The 20,169-nt window shown below is 43.7% G+C and overlaps 2 protein-coding genes across 4 annotated transcripts in view; one reads left to right on the top strand and one right to left on the bottom strand.

Annotated features, from left to right (window-relative positions):
* The window catches only part of CCDC78 (coiled-coil domain containing 78), a 102,341-nt gene extending 98,476 nt beyond the window's left edge, over window positions 1-3,865 (top strand). For both annotated transcript variants that reach the window (XM_075011286.1, XM_075011285.1), the window contains exons 14-16: window positions 1,376-1,442; window positions 2,666-2,766; window positions 3,728-3,865. In XM_075011286.1, coding sequence (XP_074867387.1) covers window positions 1,376-1,442; window positions 2,666-2,766; window positions 3,728-3,854 — 295 coding nt within the window. In that variant the 3' untranslated portion in view covers window positions 3,855-3,865. The remainder of the gene's footprint in view (window positions 1-1,375; window positions 1,443-2,665; window positions 2,767-3,727) is intronic.
* Window positions 3,866-5,015: 1,150 nt separating this feature from the next.
* ANTKMT (adenine nucleotide translocase lysine methyltransferase) lies at window positions 5,016-10,387 on the bottom strand. 2 transcript variants are annotated; one of them, XM_075011289.1, is made up of 5 exons: window positions 9,665-10,387; window positions 8,548-8,652; window positions 7,505-7,645; window positions 6,288-6,338; window positions 5,016-5,206 (listed from the first exon to the last, which is right to left on the bottom strand). In XM_075011289.1, exons 1-5 carry the CDS (start codon window positions 9,830-9,832, stop codon window positions 5,018-5,020), a joined length of 654 nt encoding a protein of 217 aa, XP_074867390.1. In that variant the 5' UTR covers window positions 9,833-10,387; the 3' UTR covers window positions 5,016-5,017. The 2 variants fall into 2 exon arrangements, with proteins under 2 accessions (XP_074867390.1, XP_074867391.1); XM_075011290.1 differs by lacking the exon at window positions 7,505-7,645 and having other exon boundaries at window positions 9,665-10,379.
* Window positions 10,388-20,169: the final 9,782 nt, after the last annotated feature.

The raw sequence follows: 20,169 nt of genomic DNA, 5'->3' as shown, positions 1-20,169 counted from the left end.
ACATAACACGAGGGTTTACTGTACCTCTGTCAGTGACATAATGTGAGAAATAGCAGCTGGAAATCATTTAATTTATAAACTATTTTAAAATCTTATACATGGAGACTTTGTGACATATTTCAAACAGAAATCCAGTTTTAAAGAAGTCCAAATATGTAACCTTTCTGAATTAGTGAGAGCCTAGGCTACCTGTTATGAAGTGTCTCTAGAAATGAGCACTAGTCCATGTCAGAGTCCCATACTGTTTTCCATGCTGAGCAGTACTTTAATTCTAATAGGAGTACTTGAGGAGTAAGAGACAAAAAGTAGCAGACTCTGGACCTTAATGATGCATCATCCTGTTAAGAGTCTTATAGGTGCTTGTGTTCTATTCACACTTGTAATAACAATTATTTTCTGCATCTTGATGTTTATATATCTTTGCCATGATTTTCCTGCTGTTACTAGACTGAGAATACATATGGTTAGAAACAAGATGGGTAAGACAGTACTTTTTATTGGATCAACTTATGTTGGTGAGACACACAATTTTGAGTAGCTGGTCCACTTTTTACTTTATATTCTGAGACCCATACAGCTACAACAGTGCAAATACATATTGCTAAAAGTTGTTCATTAATGTAATTGCTGTATTTCTCATTATTAAACATACGTATTTTGCAGTTATTTTAGCTACCTATTTTATTTATGTGAAATTACAGTCCCCTTCTTCCAGAATCATGTTTTTCCCAGTGGTTGACAAAGCACCTGAGAGAGCCTCTGCAGTTCTAATTAAGTCTTTAACATATGTATGGGCTACAGCATTTGAACACAATGCATTCCTCAGTAATCAAAATCCCCTGGCTACCAAATGTGACCTGTATTTTGCTTATTCAGCATCAGTCAGAATGGTCAGAACTTGTCCATGGCTTGGCTGCATATTTCTTAATAATTAGTTCACCTGTCACCATTTTTTTACACTGTAAATTAGAACAAGTGGATTTGTGCAGATGCACAAAATAAATTAAGTACTAGTGTTCGACATGAATTGTGTCTCTCCCCTTTCCCCCATAAAATTCAGCCCTTCTGTCCCATTAATGATTATTTCTGTACTGAGCCCTTCTCAAGTCTGTTTGCTGATGTAAACTAAGGGCAAGTCTAGCCTCCCCACCAGAGATCTAGGTTGTGGAACCTGTGACTCTCATTGCCCTGGCAGGTAAGGGAAAAGGAGTGTACTCAGCAGACATACAGGAAATCAGGCTGGAAGGTGAAATTTAAGTTTTCTGGGGTGCTGAAAAGGTAGTAGCATGTCTGATAGCCATGCACAGCCCCATAGTTTAGCAATGATCAGGCTTTGTATAAATGATTGTAAGTAACATTTGCCGCTTTATCCTAGCAAACTGGATGAGGAGGGCTGGGCGGAGATGGGGAAGCAGCTCCGGGAATTCACACATACCACCCAGGTAAAGTGCTTTGAGTTCTAAAGCAGACTGAAAAGGGGCTAAGCACAGATCAAGCATTTATACAATTTTCATGGGCACTGCCACAGTTACCATTATATGTTCATTCCCAGGACAAATGCTTTTCTTGATCAAACATGCTGCAGCTCTTCCCTAATATTTTCCATACGTGCACCAGCCATAGTGCCAGTTCACATTTCCTCTAATCTCTTCCATCCATATATGGTTTTTTTTCCAGCCATGTATAGAATAGATTTATATGTACTGAGGCATGTGTGAATGTGCACCACCAGTAAAAACAAAAAACCTAGTTTTGGACACTCTGCTGTTCAGCTGAGTGGCATTTGAATCTCTCCTGAGCAGCCACACAAGTGCAGAGGTTATAGACGATGCTGGTGCATGACTGGTAGCAGTTCTACCACGTTATCTAGATTTGCCCTGAACGGGGTTGGTTGGCACGGTAGTTAAACACGCTAGTGCTCTCTTTATTGCTACCTCTGTTGATCACAAAAAAGGGAAATGTTCAGAAGACTGTAGTAGACATCCCCAAAGCAGTTTCTGAAACATTATTGACTGCAGTACTCTAGCACTTCGATCACTTTCAGTGCTGAGTTGGAGGGGAGAGGGAAGGAAGACAGCTGCTGCAAGACTTTTCAGCTAGACTTCAGTTTCCTAGTCTAGATTAGCTATAGACACAAAAGAAAACATGCTTGCCTATTACGATTTATTCTGCCCCTATAAATCAGGCGAAATCACATGCTAATACTCAGTGGATGATGGTTGTAAACATTCAGTACTGTACTTCTCAAAGGCACACCACCAGTCCCCTAACACCATAGTGAAGTGAGGGTGGTTGTTTGGGGATATCTGTGTGTATATTAGGACTAGATTTAGCACTTTTCCTGTTAGTAGTGTTGCCAGCCGCTTTGGTATTAAACACCACTTCCCCTTCCAGCCCAAGTGCGTGCACCTCCATATTTCAAAAGTGGCTGAAAACCTGTAGTTTGTCTCTTTGGGAGACTCTTGTGTGTGAATGTTGTATTATGAGTTAATGGGGCAACTTGTTTAGCTGAATGCCCAGAAATCTCAGGAATGCAGGATGAGATGAGTGCATGAGAAATCCAGTAGCCTCTGCTTTGAAGACCACTTCAGAGGGGAGAGTTAACACCAGTTCAGTGCTTTCCTTTTCATGCTTCTTGTTCTCTCCTGGTTATTTTTGCCCCCAGGAGGATTTGGAGAGAGAGAGAAGCCAGCTGCTGATTCGGGCAATTGTAGCAGAAGAGCAGTTGCTGGAGCTGCAGGAATATGTAGATAAGCATCTTGCAAGGTGAGATAGGGATCTCTTCATTTGTCCCCTATCCCATGCACAAGGCTTAACTGCTACAGTGTAAACACCTAACTGCTGCCTCCCAACTTATTTTTAAAAGAGAATCCAGCTGTGTGACAGCTCAGAAAGATCCAGGGAGTTACCATTTGTTCTTTCCAAGGATATATTTCCTGCACATTATCCTTGGGACAATGAAGACTGTGTAGGAGGCTAAGAAGAGGGCGAGTGGGGAATACTGCCTAGAATTCAAAGCCTTTTCCCTCTGCAAATCCTTTAACATGTCTGCAGTTAGCCTGTGATTCATCACATCCAAAGCAAGGAAGGAAAGCTCCTAGTGCTATCACCACTAACACAGCTACCTCTGAAAACAAAAAAGCAGTCCAGTAGCACTTTAGAGACTAAGGAAATAATTTATTAGGTGATGAGCTTTCGTGGGACAGACCCACTTCTTCAGATCTGAAGAAGTGGGTCTGTCCCACGAAAGCTCATCACCTAATAAATTATTTCCTTAGTCTCTAAAGTGCTACTGGACTGCTTTTTTGTTTTCATAGTATATAGATTAGCACATCGGTCTCCCTGTTACTATTCAACAACTACCTCTGTGACACTAAGAGGTGCTATTACAAGCAAATTTTGCTTATACAACTGCAACTAACTTCTCTTTAAAAAAAAAAAAAAAAAAAAAAGAGGGGGGGGAGGGGGGGGCAGGCCAAATCATGCCAGCTGTAACTTCCATGTTTGTTGCTGATGGAATCCCTTGGCTGAGTTCCTAGGGATCCATTCACATGAAGGGTCAGGACAAATCTAGCATTGCCCTTAGCTGTATAGTTTTATCCCTGACTGGATAGTGTTTGGAAACTTGGCTTCAGTTTCCCCTTGGCTTTAGGATCTCATTTCCCAGCAGGGTTCTTCCAGCCATGACTGATACATTGCTTTTCTGTTTAATCTATGTTTCTTGCAGGTACAAGCAGGAAATCCTGAGATTAAGGAAACTTGTACAGAGCGAAGCGCCCCGAGCATTGAGTGCTGGGGCTTCTGATGCTCACTTAATTCACAGACCCAAAAGGACCATCAGCTATGAACTGTAGCGTCTGCCGTGGCCCTAACATGCAGCAGCCATCAGTTCATCATAAAAAAGACAAGGATATAAAATAGAGGAAAGGCCTGGCAGTAGTATTCTGTGCCCTGTCAAACCAAGAAATAATCCACTCGAGCAAGTGCTCTTCAAACTGGGGCCCTCTTATTAGAGAACTAGGACTGAGAAGGAAATCAGCAGTATACATTTGACCCTTCAAAAGTAAATCAAATTTACTAAAATCTGATGAAAACTCAATACCTTGTTTCCCCTGCGTCTTGTTTTGTCAGTCTTCCCTTTCTTCAGCAGGCCACAAAGATCTCTTGTTCACTGTATAAGCCCTCAGTAGCAGCAAAGCACCATTGCTGATACACGAGGATGGCACAGTACCAGAGTGGGCTGAACCTTCCTCCAAGCGTAAGTCTACTGCAGTTCTAGGTAGACTCATCTTACTGTGTACCTGCATTAACAGAGTCATTTCACCTTCTGGTAGGCAGATGCCTGCAAAGTGCTATGCTAATTACACCCTGTCACTCCCATCTGAACTGCAAAGGACCACAGATAGGACTCAGGTTAGGACTTGAGCTCAGTTGCTCTTATATACAGAGCAATGAGTAGACTTTACTTCTCTGCATTCATGGTGAGTTGTTTCAGGGAGGAGGATCTACAGGGAGAAGAGAGAGCTGTAGAATTTGCATTACTGGGAATTCACCCCTGTGAATTCTGAGCACAGATCGTAATCACTGTCTGTAATGAGGGACACACAGAACCTCAGCTCCACCACAAGAAAGGCAGCAAGTCCTGCAGCCCTTTTACTGTTAGAAAAGGATTTACAAATAAATTAAGAGAAATGAGTTATTTCAAACATAATAAAAGACTCAGCTCTTCAGCTTTGTGACAGTTCTATGGGAATTTCTGGGTCAACTCCCCAGTGCAAAGGCTACACATAAATCTGATTCTAGGGATGCCAGAACATCTGACAAAGTCTGACAAATCATCATCTCAACCTGTTCACTACAAGCCCCCAGCTGCCTCCAAGTGCTTGCTGGGCTGTTCAGCTGAGCAGTCACATTTGCCCTCTAGAGCAGTTCTGAGAGGCTAAAAAAAAAGCACACTCATCAACAGAGGCTCCGAAGATGATGTCCTGTAAATGACAGCTGCATCTGAGCTTTTGACTCATTCTAGGTGTCTCTCAGCTTTGTTCTGCTCTATTTGCCGTACAGACTTGATGTCATAAGCCCAGCTTTGGTTTATACCCTCTCCAACACTGCTGGTCGGCGTCCAGGTAGGAAAGGGAAAGCGTCCAGACACCACACGAGCCTCATCTGGCAATTCTGCAAGCAGTTTTGTCTCTAGGAAAGGTAGCTAATGGGGAAGAGGAAAGCTGTTACTAACAGTCACAGATATCATGAGGAGAGAAAGACATGCATGGTATGTGTTCTAGAGATTTTTTGCAGGTTTGCTACTGGTTAGCAGAGTTGTCATGTTGGTTATTAATACTAATCTTGAAGTAGCATCCAGTGGCCTCTCAGGATCCAAACTCTTATGGTGGGCATGCTAGAAGTTTATAGACAAGCTCCACCCCTGGAAATTTTCATATTCATTGAGGTTGCTTTTATGTTCAAAAAAATCATTTAATCTCACCAGCAAACACTACTGGCCAGGGAGGAGCAGAGTTCCATGGAGATGCGAAGTAAACACCCATAACAAGCCAAGGATGCAGCAAAATCTGATTTTTAATAATAGTATCCATGGGGCAATAAATCATGGCTTCTTAGAAATGTATCTGAGCACTTTCAGAGCTGGAGCTCAGTGAGACCTGCTGCAAGACATGGCCTGAGGAATATTAAGTATTGCCACTACTGCAATAACCAGGGCTTATGCAAGCTCTTTATTTCTGATCTGAGGCAAGATCTGCAGATGCACTGAGCACTTGCTACACCCACTGAAAAAAGTGGGTTGTCCATGTACTCAGCACTCCAACACATTTAGGAATTTTGAATCACAAAATGGAGAGTCAGATGTACCCCTCCCTACAGCTACATAGTGCTTACTGCATTCACCTACCTCAATATGCACTAGGATGTAGAATATACACTCAGTTCACATGGGCAGTTTCTCTTTAGATCTAACATTTGAACTATCCCCCTGTGTAGGAACAGAGAGAAACTACTTGTTCAAGGAAAATACCCACTGACTACAAAGGGGCCATTTGGGGATGCTCATAGAAGCCTTGTTAGGGCAAGACCACTAAGGTTTGGTTGATTTAGATGCAACATACATACTTTTGCCATTTTCCTGAAAGGGATTTTGGTCAACATTCAGGATGATTCTTCACCTTCAGTATTCTCCCTCCTCACTTATTTGCACAATAAAGTAAAAAATTGGCAACCAACTCTTCACTCACAACATTCTATACCAATCCTTAGACAGTGCTTGAACTTACCACGCTGGGAGCTAGGAACACAGACACGTTATTGCAGTCACACAGGTTCACCTTTAAAAGGATAAAGTCAGTCATGGAGAGAGAAATAAGGTGAGACAGAGCAATGGGTGCTGGGGAAAAGATTTCAGTGTAGTCTGCACATGAGGGTCAAACTTTGCTTGGCAATATACAGGAAGTTATTCTAAACTCTAAAGAGATCAACAGTATTGAGCAAGCAAGATCTTTGAGAGTAGGGAATTGAACTGGTACCTGGGAGTGCTGCAAATACCCTGTTACTGGACAAGATGAAGGTGGTGTTCTTTTGTTAATGGATTAAATGAACTCTTTGGATCCCTAAATACAGAGATGGGACTAACTAGGTCATTGAGTCCAGTGGTTTTCAAGCTATTTACTTTGTGAGCTGCATTGGTGGCTCTTTGTTTATTATATGGGCTGCATCCACACAATATACACACTACCTGTATGGCCCTTAGGATGTTGCATGGGCCATTGGGTGAATGGATGACAAGTGGCCCATGGGTTGAGAAACACTGATCTAGTCCATACCAGCCAGTGTTTTCTCCAGCCTAGTTGTAGATGCTAATACATCTTTAGAAGGCTCAGTATACTTCTAGAGCACTTTGTACAGACAATATGAGAGGAGCATCTTCAAGCTTGCCTTTCTGCTGCATTGAGAAAGGACATCTGTGCAAGCTAGGGGCTCCTCCATTGTCCCTCTTGTAGGATTTCCCAAAGCTCCAGACCTCAGTGTTTTCAACATCATTTTGAGCTGTGGATTAAAAAAGCTACAAGAAAACAAACGGATGATTCCTGCTGAACACATCTGAGGAATCTCAGGTAAGTGAACACTAAGTCAGTATTATTGGACAGACTGGGCCTACATATCTTTCTTCACCCTTTTGCCACAGTGCACATGTAGGGACTGAGGAAGGAATTTCTAGAAAATTAAGGGTTGGATGTTATGCTCCCTCTAGCTGTGCAGGTGCGTGGCCACCCATGAGTGAATCAAAGGCTGCACACTTAAGTAGCAGAGCTGCACACATCTGGTGACATGGGAAAAGGAGGTGGTGGCGTGGTGAGACAGATCAACCAAAAACCAGTGTTCTCTTTTCCTCAGCCTGACTATAGCCCTGATGTTTGTGCTTGGCAGAGGTAGGTCTAGAGGTGCTCAGTCAGGCTGAGAAACCCAGAGTCCTGACTCCACCACAAGAAGTTACCTTCCATAGATCCTGCCGTTGGTAGAAAACCTTCCCATAACAACCAGCCCTCCAGGCATGATAGTTGGAGAGTCTCAACAGCCAGGGGTTGAGTTCATAGCCAATGGCTGGTCTGAAGCCTCGCTTATATGCTTCCAATACCTGGAGAGAGGAATTGAAGCCAAAATAAACTTCCATATTTGTTCCTGAAATAATCTTTGGGGCAGTGGCTATAAATCAGCTTCCAGCCACTTTATGCCCAGCAGTACTGACTGTGGGAAAAGGGGTAAGAGCATTGTCCAAAATGAGCATGGTTACTTGCACTGCATTATTTAAGCAGCTCTTGTAAAGAATAGGGTAGGAAGGTAAGGAATTGGTGATTAGAGACCATATGCAAGTGTGGAAGGAAGCCAGCAAGGCTCAGCATGTAACAGGGCATGTGCTTTGAGATAAATCAGGGAGGCAGTGGAATAGAAACTGACAGCCTGATGCTGTGAACAGCTGAGTTTTCAACTCCGCTCAGGACTTCTCAAGAGACAATCAGCCCCTTGCACACACAGACTCAGAATGAGGAAAGGAGAAGACAGTTTGAGCATGGTTCCAAGTGCCAGTCTTATCAGAAGGGTTTTTATCTCATAAGCTAAGGAGATTCCTTTTCACTAGTACTACAGTTGCTCCAATCCCTTCCTTTTCCAAAAGGAGTAATTCTAACGTGCAGGAGCAAAAGTTGAATGGGGGCTTTCACCTTCTCTAGTCCCAGATTCATTAAGGAGTAAGAGTCTAGGAACAGGACACAGACAATGCTTTGCGGAGCACCTCACAATTACTCCAATCTGGGAAGTCTTTGTAGGAAATGGGTTAAGGCAATTACCTTGAAAGATCTTGCAGTCTAAGGAGTTAAGTCCCTCTCAATTTCAACTTCATTTGTCTGGATATACATTGACCTAACAGGGATCAAGATGTGGATGCTCTTACACTGGGAGAACTACCTTTAACACTTAAGTCTTCAAAATGCATACAACCAGCAGCTGAGAGTATCAGACAAGGACTTTTTCCTCTCTTACAATTCTGCCATCTCCAGATCCTAAATCCACCATCTTGCCAGAACGTCCTTTCAGCAGCGACATAACGTTCTCAACTTGCTGGGTACTTGATGGTAGATATGGCACCTAGTTTAGAGAAATGACAAATGTAAGACCCAGTCAAAGGCAAATTACGCTTCAGGTGTTCCAATTAGTGCAGAGCGTTGCAGGGTTTAGTAACGCACCCTACAAAGCAGTGTTTGGGACATGTAGTTCCACACTTGTGCAGGCTGTACATTCTTTGCAAACAAGCTGCAAGTGATTCTGTACAGGCAAACGCTTAGGGCCCAGAGCTCAACTGGCTTCGTTACATTTCCCCAAGCATACAAGCATTTGCCCATACGGAAGCACCTGCAGGGTCAGGGCCATTAGTGATGTCGCAAGGGGCCACAGTCTGCACTTTGATCATACACATGTGACATCTATTTAGTGTTGTTTCCTTCTATTCAAATAGGAGACTCCCAAATGAAGAAAGCAAGCTGGGGACTGAGATGCTCAATATCTTATGTGCTGATGTTTGGAGCTCTTTGGCTGCTATGCTAAGAAAAACTGGTGGAAGTGATTTCATTGAAGCTGCACCTACTCAGCTGCACCTTACGCAGGCAGAAGGTTAGATGCTAAGCGTGGCTCACCAAAATGCAGGTGGAGTACTAAAAACGAGCATCTTTTCATTTGCAAACAAAACAGCATGTCAAATATTAATCATGGCAGTGAAGTCTCAGCTGCGGAGTTTGTAAAGTGGTTTGGAAGCCTTTGGAATGAAGCATCTTAAAACACGAGAGGCATTGACAAGTTTCCCTCTTGCATTGATCTGAAAAATACTTAGGTGATTTTATTTCACAAAGCAAATGTCTCAAACATCCTTGCACCAGCAGCCAGAGTTCTTGAGTGCCCTTATAACAAGAAACCAGTTTGTACGTGTTAAGAGCGAAACATCATAGTAAAGAAATGTTGCCTAGCCGGCCCCGCGTGCCTGTTACACCCCGTTTAGGGAACAAAACCACGGTACACGAAACGCTTGGTAGCAGGCGCCACGCGCCTCCCACCCCATTCTCAGCTAGAACAAATCACCGGTGACAAGCTCTGGCTAATGCTCTACCTGTAACCTGAGAGGCACCCTCCGGAAGCCAGGCGCGAGAACTCCTGCCCATACCGCATAGGCAGCAAGACCAGAGCCTGCAGCGAGCTGCATAAGGCCCCAGCCACCGACTGTCTGATTTTTGCCCTGCAGCTCCGCTGCCAGCTCGTCCAAGCGCTCGGTGTCCATGGCTGGGAAAGGCGCGGCCTCAGCGGGCTGCTTGCACCCGCCCCGGACGAGAACGAAGTACAGCACAAAGTCCTTCTCCCTGGCGGCGGGCGCGCGCACCAGACTGCTCGCAAACCACTCGCATGCGTCCCACAATGCACCGCGCACGCTCCCGGCCCAGACAAGCCCTGGCCAGGGAGTTCTGCTGAGGTCGCTTTCTGAGGCTGTCCAAGTGGGAAGCCCGGCCCTGGCAACGCCACTGCTGTGGCCCCCTCTCCCTCTTCCCAAACGCTGCACCAGCCCTCCGGCTCACCCCAGAGGCCCCTGGGCGGCCACAGAGCCGGGTTTACGCACCAGCTGAGTAAGCTGCAGTCCAGGGTCTCGGATTATGAGGTGTCGCTAAACGCAGAAGTACTAATTTACGGTTTGGTAATGCTCCGGAGCCTCCTAAACTTGACGGAGTTTAGGGCCTCGGTATGTCTCAATCCAGCCCTGCTCGCAGGTTCAGAGTATAACGCTGGGCAGCACTGGGTTGGGTGCAGGCCCTGAGATGGTTATCCTGGGAGGTGGTGGGCTGGATGGGGGCGTTGACATGATAATTATGAGGTGAGATGGGGCGCTCAGTTGAGGGGCAAGGAGGAAGGGGAGTTAGTCACTGGCATGGAGTGGTAGTGTTCCCCAAATAATCCCTGGAGACTGATAGCCAACAGACCCCAGAGCACACTCTGTGCTACCAATTGCAAACCTCATCACTGTGTGAAGCACTTGCGTAGGCGCTGCCTGGGGCACAAGGAGAGTGTTCTATCATGTTTGGTAAACATGAGGCAAGGCCTTCAGTCGTTGCCCTTGCTAGGAAATGAAGATGTCTGTTTTAACCCATGGTAACTGATCTATGTAGACAAGACCATTGTACTTTTAGTGTGTTAGCTGATTGAATGAAACCCTAGGTTTTGTCAGCACACTTCAGTTTCTGTTTATGCACATTTCTTCATTTTCAACCAGTTGCTGCACTGTCAGTATTTTGAACAGATTCCTGAGCTTCGTGGAGGGCTGAGGAGATACCTGCTGGTGGTGATGGTGATGATTTTAGGAATGGAAATTATTATGAAGAACCCCACAGTAGACGTATGTGGTAGAAGAAGGCCCTAGGCAGGCCTACTTTTACTCTAATAGTTTGGCTTAAACTCTCATGTTTTTTATCCCTTCCAAAACTACTTTCACTTTTACTGCTCTGACTGTTGGCTGACATATGGAAGCCCTCTTGGCCTCATTGATGTTCTGTGGCAATGAATTGCATATTCTTATGTGTTGAATGAAAAAGTATTTCCCTTTATCAATTTTGAATTTATTACCTTTCATTTTCATTGAACATCCCTTTGTTGCTGATTGTGAAAAATGAAAAAAACATAAAAAATACATTCTCTATGCCATTCATAATTTTATATATGTTCACTGTTTCCTCTCTTGTTCATTCCCTTTCTATGTTAAGCACTCCCAGTGCTTTCAAACACACTTCAAATTAGCTGGCTGGGATGATTTAGCTAGGCTTGGTCCTGCTTTGGGCAGAGAGCTGGACTAAATGACCTCCTAAGGTCTCTTCCAGCCTTAGGATTCTATGATTAGCATTTTCCAGGCCCTTAAGCTTTCTCAGTGACCTTCTCTGAACCTCCCTCTGGTTCTCCAACATCCATTATGAGGTGGCCTCACCAGTACTGGTTATAAAGAATGTTCTGAAAATGTGTTAGTTGTGGGTTTTTTCTTAATGATAACGAGGAAATATATTTCTATCCAAAAATTCAAAGAACAAAATCTTGATCTTTATAAAGACTTGAAACTAGCTAGCTACACTATCTCAGGCAGGGGTCTGCAACGCATGGCTTCAGAGCCACATCCAGCTCTTTAAGGGCTTCTTTGTGGCTCCTGGCATTACAATTGCAAGAAAAAAAAAATCCTCCTGATTATTTTTGATAAATGGTGAACATTTAAAAGCCTAACAATAACAACTCATTTAAATAGCAAACAATGTGATCTTGAAATGTTGCATAACTCCCCCTTTAACATGTGCAGTGAATTGTGGGACATTATACTGTATCTGTGTTTTGATCATGTTGCTAATAAAGTATTGATTTTTGAAACGGAAAAGGAAGCTTGTGCCATTCCTGCTGTGAAGGGCAACATGTGTTTTGAAAAAGAAAAGTCAAATTCAAGGTGAAGTAAAATTGGCATACTGAAACTGGGTTTGGAAGTGAAAATCAGGAAGATAGTGATACGAACACACACATGTAAATTTTAACGATATAGAATATGTAAAAAGTTTGTGAATGTCCTGCAGTGAACATGTATTGCATTATAAATGATTGTGTGTGCACTCTTCTTAAAATAGAGGTTACAAAAAGTACGGTTTGATGTTATTTATTAAGGACCATCTCATATTCACATGCATTGCAGCTCCTGAATTATTGAGTTTTTACCACATTCGGAAAAAATGGCTCTTCTTGCTCTTTTGGTTGCCAACACCTGGACTCAGGTGTAGGGTCTGTGTATGCTTCAGCAATGATCTGCAAAGTTAATCAAACTTCCCTTCCATTCTTTTCAGTCCTCTTTGTCTCTCCCATTGGAGAGTGTCTGTCTGGCACTATCAACAACTCGGTCACCTCAGCCTCTCTATAGAATCAGGAATTTATCTCTGGCTGGGATGACTTAGTTGGGGTTGATCCTGCTTGAAGCAGGGGGCTGGACTAGATGACGTCCTGAGGTCCCTTCCAGCCCTATGATTCTAAGTCCTAGCCTCTTTTTAATCTCTCTTCCTGGGGGGTCCATTTCAAACCTCTAATAATTTTAGTTGCCATTTTCTGAACCTTTTTTAGTGCCAGTATATCTTTGTTGAGATGAGGTGACCACATTTGTATGCAGTATTCAAGATGTGAGCGTACCAGGGTTTTATATAAGGGCAATAAGGTATTCTTAGTCTTATTTTCTATCTCTTTTTTTAATGATTCCTAAGATCTTGTTTGCTTTTTTGACTGCTGGTGCACACTGCATGGGTACTTTCAGAGAACTGTCCACGATGACTCCAAAATCTCTTTCCTGGTTAGTTGTAGCTAAATTAGCCCCAGTCACATTGTACGTATGGTTGGAAAGAAATTCAGTCTGAGTTTTCCCTTGTGGCTGTCCCAGTTGAAAGACATAGGCTAATTCTTCTTCTTGGCAGTCACTCAATAACAAGTAGGGTGTCTTCATGTCACCCTCTTATAACTGAGTCTGTTGATGGCCGCTCAGCCCAGTTCTGAGGCTGCAGATCTTACTGCAAAAGAGGCAAGTGTTAGTAGCTGTTGGAGGGGCATGGGGCAGCTTTTGGTGCTCTTTTCTTCCTGTCCTCGTCTGCAATGCAGTGAGACCTCTCAAATTGTGCCACCCCCTCATGGATTACCATTTTCAATTGGGGATGGTCGTGGGCAAGGTTCTCCCAAGTGTTGACACTGATACTGCACTTTTTGTGAGGAAGGATAGCTCAGTAGTTTGAGCACTGGCCTGCTAAATCCAGGGTTGTGAGTACAGTTCCTGAGGGGGACGTATAGGGATCTGGGAAAAATATATTAAAAATAAAACCTGTCAGGGGATGGTGATAGGTCCTACTTCAATGCTAGTCATTTTTGACTTTTCCAGGACGCTAGTGTTCATGCGTGTATTATCCCAAGAGATATTTAGGATTCTCCTAAGGCAGCATTGCTGATATCGTTCAAGTGCCTTCAAATGACGCTTGTATGTTGTCCAGGTTTCACATGCATATAGTAGCATTGGAACAAATAGTGCTGGGTATACAAGGAACTTTGTTTTGGGATAGATGTCCCGATTCTTGAAGACCCTTTGTCCCAGGCAGGTGAAAGCAGAGCTTGCACAGATCAGATGATCCTGCATTTCTGGATCAATGTTAACTTTAGTGAATAGAAGTGGCAGGAATCGGTTAGCAAGGATTCAAGCTAAGATTTTCTCTGCTGTTGCCAAGAGGGAGATGCCACGATAGTTTCCACAGTCTGACTTGTCACTCTTCTTCAAAAGACTGATGATCAGTGTGTCTCTGAAATCTTGTGGCATCTGCTCCCTATCCCAGATCTTGAGCATCAGGAGGCAGAGCTGTTTGTGGAGCTCTGCTCCAACTTCTTTGAAGACTTTGGTGGGGATTCCATCTAGTCCAGTTGTCTTATTGCACTTCATTGCTTTGATGGCAACTTGGACCTCACTCAGGGTAGGAGTTGTTGCAAGATTGTCTCTAGGCAGTTGCTGAGGGATTTGGTCAAGCAATTCTAGGACCATGGCAGAGGGGCAGTTGAAGAGCTTATTATAGTGCTCCTTCCAGTGAGAAGCAATGGCTTTCTTGTCTTTCGAGAGTTGAGTACTATCCTTTTGATCTCAGGGGACTGATTCCATGATTTCTTGGTTCATAAACAGCTTTGGTAGCATTGAGGAAACTTCTTGTAGAGTTGAAGTGTGCGAGATGCTGGAGTTCTCCTGCCTTCTCAGTCCACCACTGGTTTTTCAGAGTCCTTGTTTTAAGTTGCACTGCTGCCTTGGCATGTGCTTCTCTTTTTGGTGTGCATTGATGTCGCTTTGCCAGTCCCTGAAGGCTTTCCTTTTTGCCTCAATCAGGAGTTCAATTTTCACATCATTCTCATCAAACCAGTTTTGATGCTTCATGGTCTGGTAGCCAGTGGTTTCTCCACAAGCTCCAGTGATGGCATTTTCAGTTAACACCTATGTTCTTCCATATCTCCAGGGCATACTGTCGGCAGCTTCCTTTGGAGTGCTAACTGCAAGTCACTTCGTCAGATGGGGTCCTTCAAGCCTGTTACACTGATCTTTCCTTGGATCTGTTTCCTCTGACTTCTCTGTTAGTGACAATCTTAATTGCCATTGCAGATCAAATAAGGCAGTGATTGGTCCAGCACTCCTCAGCACTAGTTATTGTATGTGTGAGAAGGACATCATGCTGGTCCCTAGCGCGGACAATGACATAGTCTATGAGGTGCCAGTGCTTTGATCGAGGATGTTGCCATGAGGTCTTAAATGTGTTTTTCTGGCAGATCAGAGTGTTCGTGATGACTATCTTATGTTCCACACATTTCGTAAGGAGGAGAACTCCATTGGAGTTGCTCTTGCCAGCTCCTCTTTTCTCAATGGTAGTCTGCCAGAGATCTGCGTCTCTTCTGACCCTGGGATTGAAATTCCCCAAAAGGGTAATCTTTTCTGCTTTGGGTATGTCTTTCAGGACTGTATCCAGTTGGGTGTAGAACTTCTCCTTCGCATTATCTTTCGCATCTAGAGTTGGTGCATAAGCACTGATGACTGTTGCCTGTTGGTTTTTGGCAAGCTTCCAGCAGAGAGTCATGAGACTCTCATTGGTGCTGACAGGGACTTCAGATAGGATCTTCATCAGTTTGGTTTTGATGACAAATCCTACTCTGTCAATTCCTTTTTCTTCCTTTGTGGTTTTCCAGAAAAATGTGTACCCTCCGCTTTCTTCTCTTAGCTGTCATTCTGGTCTAAGTATTTCTGCCAGGGCAGCGATTTCTATGTTGAATCATCACAGCTTGCGGGCAGTAATTGCTCTGCATCTTTTGAGTCGTTCACTGTCTGGGTTGTTCATTAGAGTCCGAATATTCCATATTCCAAAGGATTTAGATTAAGAGCAGATAGATGGTCTTTCAGTCTTCATTCACTAGTGATGAAAAGCAAAATCATAACATGGTCCCCAGGCCTACATTGAACATGCTCCAAGTACTATGCAGCCACTGGAAGTAAAAGAACCCGCAGTGCATTTGACTGGACATGGATTGGACCCCTGGCTCCTGCCTTGGTGATGGAGTTTTCATTCCATTATATTAGTTCAGAGCTTCCTGGTTTTCCAGTCTGCACTAACTTTACTGACCTCTGAGCCTTGGCTTCACTGAAATGTCAACAGTCAGCTTATTATTACAGTGTACATCACAAAAGATGAATGAGGAGATTGGGCATGAAACAGAGAGAGACAAGGGTCTTGGGAGGCAAAGAGTCAATAAACAAGAGCACTAGGCCCTCTGCATGTGGTGGTAAAAAGATGCGACATCTCCTTATGGACTGACACCTGCAGAGGGGAGAGATCACTGTGGCTATGACTACACTGCATGTTTTTTTTCAACGATACCTTTTCAACATCCCAGGGTCGAAATAAGTAAAGTGTAAAAATTGTGTTGACACAGACACAGCATTATGAAATGGATTGTTCTTATTTATAGCCACCATTCCCAGCTACAGCATTGCAAAAGAGCATTCACACAAGCCGATAATAGTGACAGAGAGATAGCCGTGTTAGTGTGTATTCTATCAAAACAAAAAAGCAGTCATGTGGCACTTTAAAGGCTAACAAAATAATTTATTAGGTGGTGAGCTTTTTGTGGGACAGACCCACTTCTTCACATCATAGCCATGCCAGAACAGACTCTGCAGAGTGGATTGGTGTCTACTTTGTATATCCCTGTTTTCTGTTTCTTTAGAAGAATTTTCCAGACTCTGTTCTGTTCTGGCTTATGACCTGAAGAAGTGGAGCTGTCCCATGAAAGCTCATCATCTAATAAATTATTTTGTTAGTCTTTAAAGTGCTACATGACTGCTTTTTTGTTTTGAAGCCGTTAATAGTTGTGCTTTGTTCACACGCATTGATTCTCGACTTTAAGTTGGGGGTTGACAAAAGTCTTTTCAATTATTTGAAAGTTCGTGATTTGGGAGACTGAGTGATACTGTGTGTGGACTTGTCCTATTCATTGACTTATAGTGTTTGGGAGCTTTGCTGTATTACAGATGGACCAAGGAATTGGTGTTCAAATCTGGGTCTTAGGGTGGACTTCCAGTGACTGCAGATGCCATGCCACTGCACTGGGTACTATGTCAAGTCCCAGCATCTGGGCCTTCCAGGGTGTGGTGTTATATCAACACAAAGTGTGTGGGTTTGCTGGTGCCAAAATCTTGTGAGTTGTTCCTGACAAATTTTAGCACTGTGTGACTATGTAGGTGCAGATCCAGGGACCCAAATCAGAACTCAGTCCTGGAAAGTGGAGCGAACCAGATAAGCATCTTGATTTGGTCCATCTGCATTGTTTTTGAGTTGCAAAGGAATTTTGTTCCATTGTGGTACCATGTTGTTTATACTGTACCTGTCACCATGGGTTCTGAGCTCCCCTGAAAAGGTTCCATTGCCACCTTACTTACTCCAGTTCCTGACACACTCAATCTGGCTAACAGGCTGCTTTCTGGGTTCCTCTGGGCAGTGACCCTTAGGAGGGGGCATCTCTTTTCTCCTCCTCTCTGCACAATATGGATTGGCAAGCTGTTGTAGATAATGAAAGAGATGAACCGAGCTTTCCCCCAAAGCTTGAGTCTCCATCTGTAATCCAAGTATTAACTCCTGGGAGAAAATCCCATTCTGAGTTAGGTCTTTGTTCACCCACCCAGGCTCGGAGGGCCATGTAGTATTGAAGTTAGTACGTAGGTTCTCCTTATCATTAGTCTCTTTATACCTCCTGCTACTGTATTACAGCATTGAGGCATGTCCTCAGGGTGGTGCATTTAGGAAGCCCTCTGTGGAGTGATTTCAAGGAGTTGTGCTGAATAATACAGAATAAGGTGCTGTGGACCAACAGTACCTAGGAAGAGGGAAACTGATTCCAAACCGGGGCAGACTGAACTTGCTAAGCCTTTTTAGGTGCATCAGTCTAGGAGAAAGTAACTCTGATCTCAAACCTGTGTTCTTTCCCTCCAGTGTACATGTCTCAGTTCTTGTGCCTGTGCATGATGGTTGGTTTGAGAAGAGAGAATGGAGTTGGAACTCACAAGCCAGCCTCACTTAAATCCATTTGTATGTGAAGGTATCTCTCGATGCTAAAGATTTACCTCTTGAAGAAAGTCCTGTGGCGATAGGCAAGTGATGATGGATGCAGGTGGAGGATACCACTGGAAGCATTTAGTCACAAAGCTGCATGTAGGTGGCCCAGGGTGTCATGGTTGTCTGTCTGGTGAATTGGAATAGCAGCAGCTCCTGTATCCTGTCTAGGTGTCAAAGCAGCCCAATTTAGGGACAGTGCTGCTTTCTTCGAAAGAAGAGGGGGAGAGAAAATAATCCCTAAACACAGCTTGTTCCATTTGCTCCTTGTTGGTTAACGGTAACCAACTGGATATCCAATTTTTGCAATCCCAAGAGAAAATCAACAACTAAACAGAAACTATGCATGTACACACACTTTTTGATCGTGATGATCACCATGAATGCAGGACAGCAACCATTGGTAGAGAACTTGCGCTTCATAAAAATGATGTTGCAGGTCTAAGTGAAACGTGTATTTCTGATACCATCCAGTTCACAGAGGTTGGAGCAGGCTATTCACGTTACTGTGTGGGCTACCCTGAAGGTCATCCAAGGCAAGCAGGAGTTTTTTTCGTCATGAGGACGTCCCTAGTCCCCCCCAGCTTGAATCCCAGCCACATGACATCAGTTTTTGCCTCATGACCACAAAGTGTAAACTGAGACAGGGACAATGCCTTGTACTTGTTAGTGCATATGCACGCACTTTGACTCCTACAGATGATGGAAAAGAGGCTTTGTATGCTAGCCTGAATTCAGTGATCTCTTCAGTACCTTTTAAATCCAAGCTATATATACTTGGTGATTTTCATGCTAGAATTGGTCAGGACTACACTACAAGGCCAAAAGTGCTTGGACATCAAATGGCACGTGCTTGCTGTTGCAAGCGTGTTCTTCCAACAGGTGAACAAATACAAAGCAACTTGGATGCACCCTTGGTCTACTCCTTAGTGTGTGATTGACTACATCATCACAAAACAAAAAGATCATTCTGATGTCAAGCTGACTTGTGCAGTGCGTGGCACTGGCTCGTGGTCTGACCACTACGTGGTACACAGTGTTGTCTCTTTGAACCGTTGTCCACCAAAACATTGTCATTCTGCTGTATGCTGAAAAAAGACAGATGTAGGTAAACTTGAAATATCTGAAGCACAAGTGCTGCTTCAACACAATCTTGATGCTTCCTTAGTCATCAACAATGAAGGTCCAGAATGTTCACGCACTATTGAGGATGATTGGATTGACATCAAAGAACCAATCTACAGAATTGCTGTCAAGATCCTTGGTTTCCAAAAATGCAGACACAAGGACTGATTTGACAACAAGAACAGAGATGCCCAAGTTCTTCTTTGTAAGATGTATGTGACACCTGGCCTGTATCAATGATAAAGAGAATGCCTCCAGGAAGTCGGCACATATTCGAGCTAAGTAGAAGGCACAAGTCAAATTGCGACAAATGAAAGAGGATCAGTGGAAATATTAAGCAGTTAAACTCCAAGATGCATCTGATAGACATGATTTTAAAGAACATAAGAACATAAGAATGGCCATACTGGGTCAGACCAAAGGTCCATCCAGCCCAGCATCCCATCTGCTGACGGTGGCCAATGCCAGGTGCCCCAGAGAAGGAGAACAGAAGTCAATGATCAAGTGATTTATCTCCTGCCATCCATCTCTTGCCCTTGTTCTGAAGGCTAGGGGCACCATACTTTATCCCTGGCTAATAGCCATTTATGGACCTAACCTGCAAAAATTTATCAAGCTCTTTTTTAAACCCTAATAGAGTCCTGGCCTTCACAGCCTCCTCGGGCAAGGAGTTCCACAGGTTGACTGTGCGCTGTGTGAAGAAAAATTTCCTTTTATTAGTTTTGAACCTACTACCCATCAATTTCATTTGGTGTCCCCTAGTTCTTGTATTATGGGAAAAGGTAAATAATTTTTCTATATTCACTTTCTCCACACCATTCATGATTTTATATACCTCTATCATATCGCCCCTCAATCGCCTCTTTTCCAAACTGAAAAGTCCCAGTCTCTCTAGCCTCTCCCCGTATGGGACCCGTTCCAAGCCCCTAATCATCTTAGTTGCCCTTTTCTGAACCTTTTCTAATGCCAATATATCTTTTTTGAGGTGAGGAGACCACATCTGCACGCAGTACTCAAGATGTGGGCGTACCATAGTTTTATATAGGGGAAGTATGATATCTTTTGTCTTATTATCGATCCCTTTTTTAATAATTCCTAACATCCTATTTGCCTTACTAACTGCCGCTGCACACTGCGTGGATGTCTTCAGAGAACTATCCACTATAACTCCAAGATCCCTTTCCTGATCTGTCGTAGCTAAATTTGACCCCATCATGTAGTACGTGTAATTTGGGTTATTTTTTCCAACATGCATTACCTTACACTTACCCACATTAAATTTCATTTGCCATTTTGCTGTCCAATCACTCAGTTTGCTGAG

The sequence above is a fragment of the Carettochelys insculpta genome, chromosome 16 (assembly GCF_033958435.1).
Source record: "Carettochelys insculpta isolate YL-2023 chromosome 16, ASM3395843v1, whole genome shotgun sequence".
NCBI classification, from domain to species: Eukaryota; Metazoa; Chordata; order Testudines; family Carettochelyidae; genus Carettochelys; species Carettochelys insculpta.
The sequence above is the reverse complement of the archived record's forward strand: the minus strand, read 5'-3'. Positions and strand labels throughout refer to the sequence as shown.

Coding starts and splice junctions, on each gene's coding strand:
- ANTKMT (XM_075011289.1), bottom strand. CDS start 9,832: ATGGACACCGAGCGCTTGGACGAGCTGGCAGCGGAGCTGCAGGGCAAA. Junction 6,339..7,504: donor AACGGCAGGATCTATGGAAG/GTAACTTCTTGT, acceptor ATCCTTTTAAAG/GTGAACCTGTGTGACTGCAA. Junction 5,207..6,287: donor TGTTCCTAGCTCCCAGCGTG/GTAAGTTCAAGC, acceptor CTTCCCCATTAG/CTACCTTTCCTAGAGACAAA.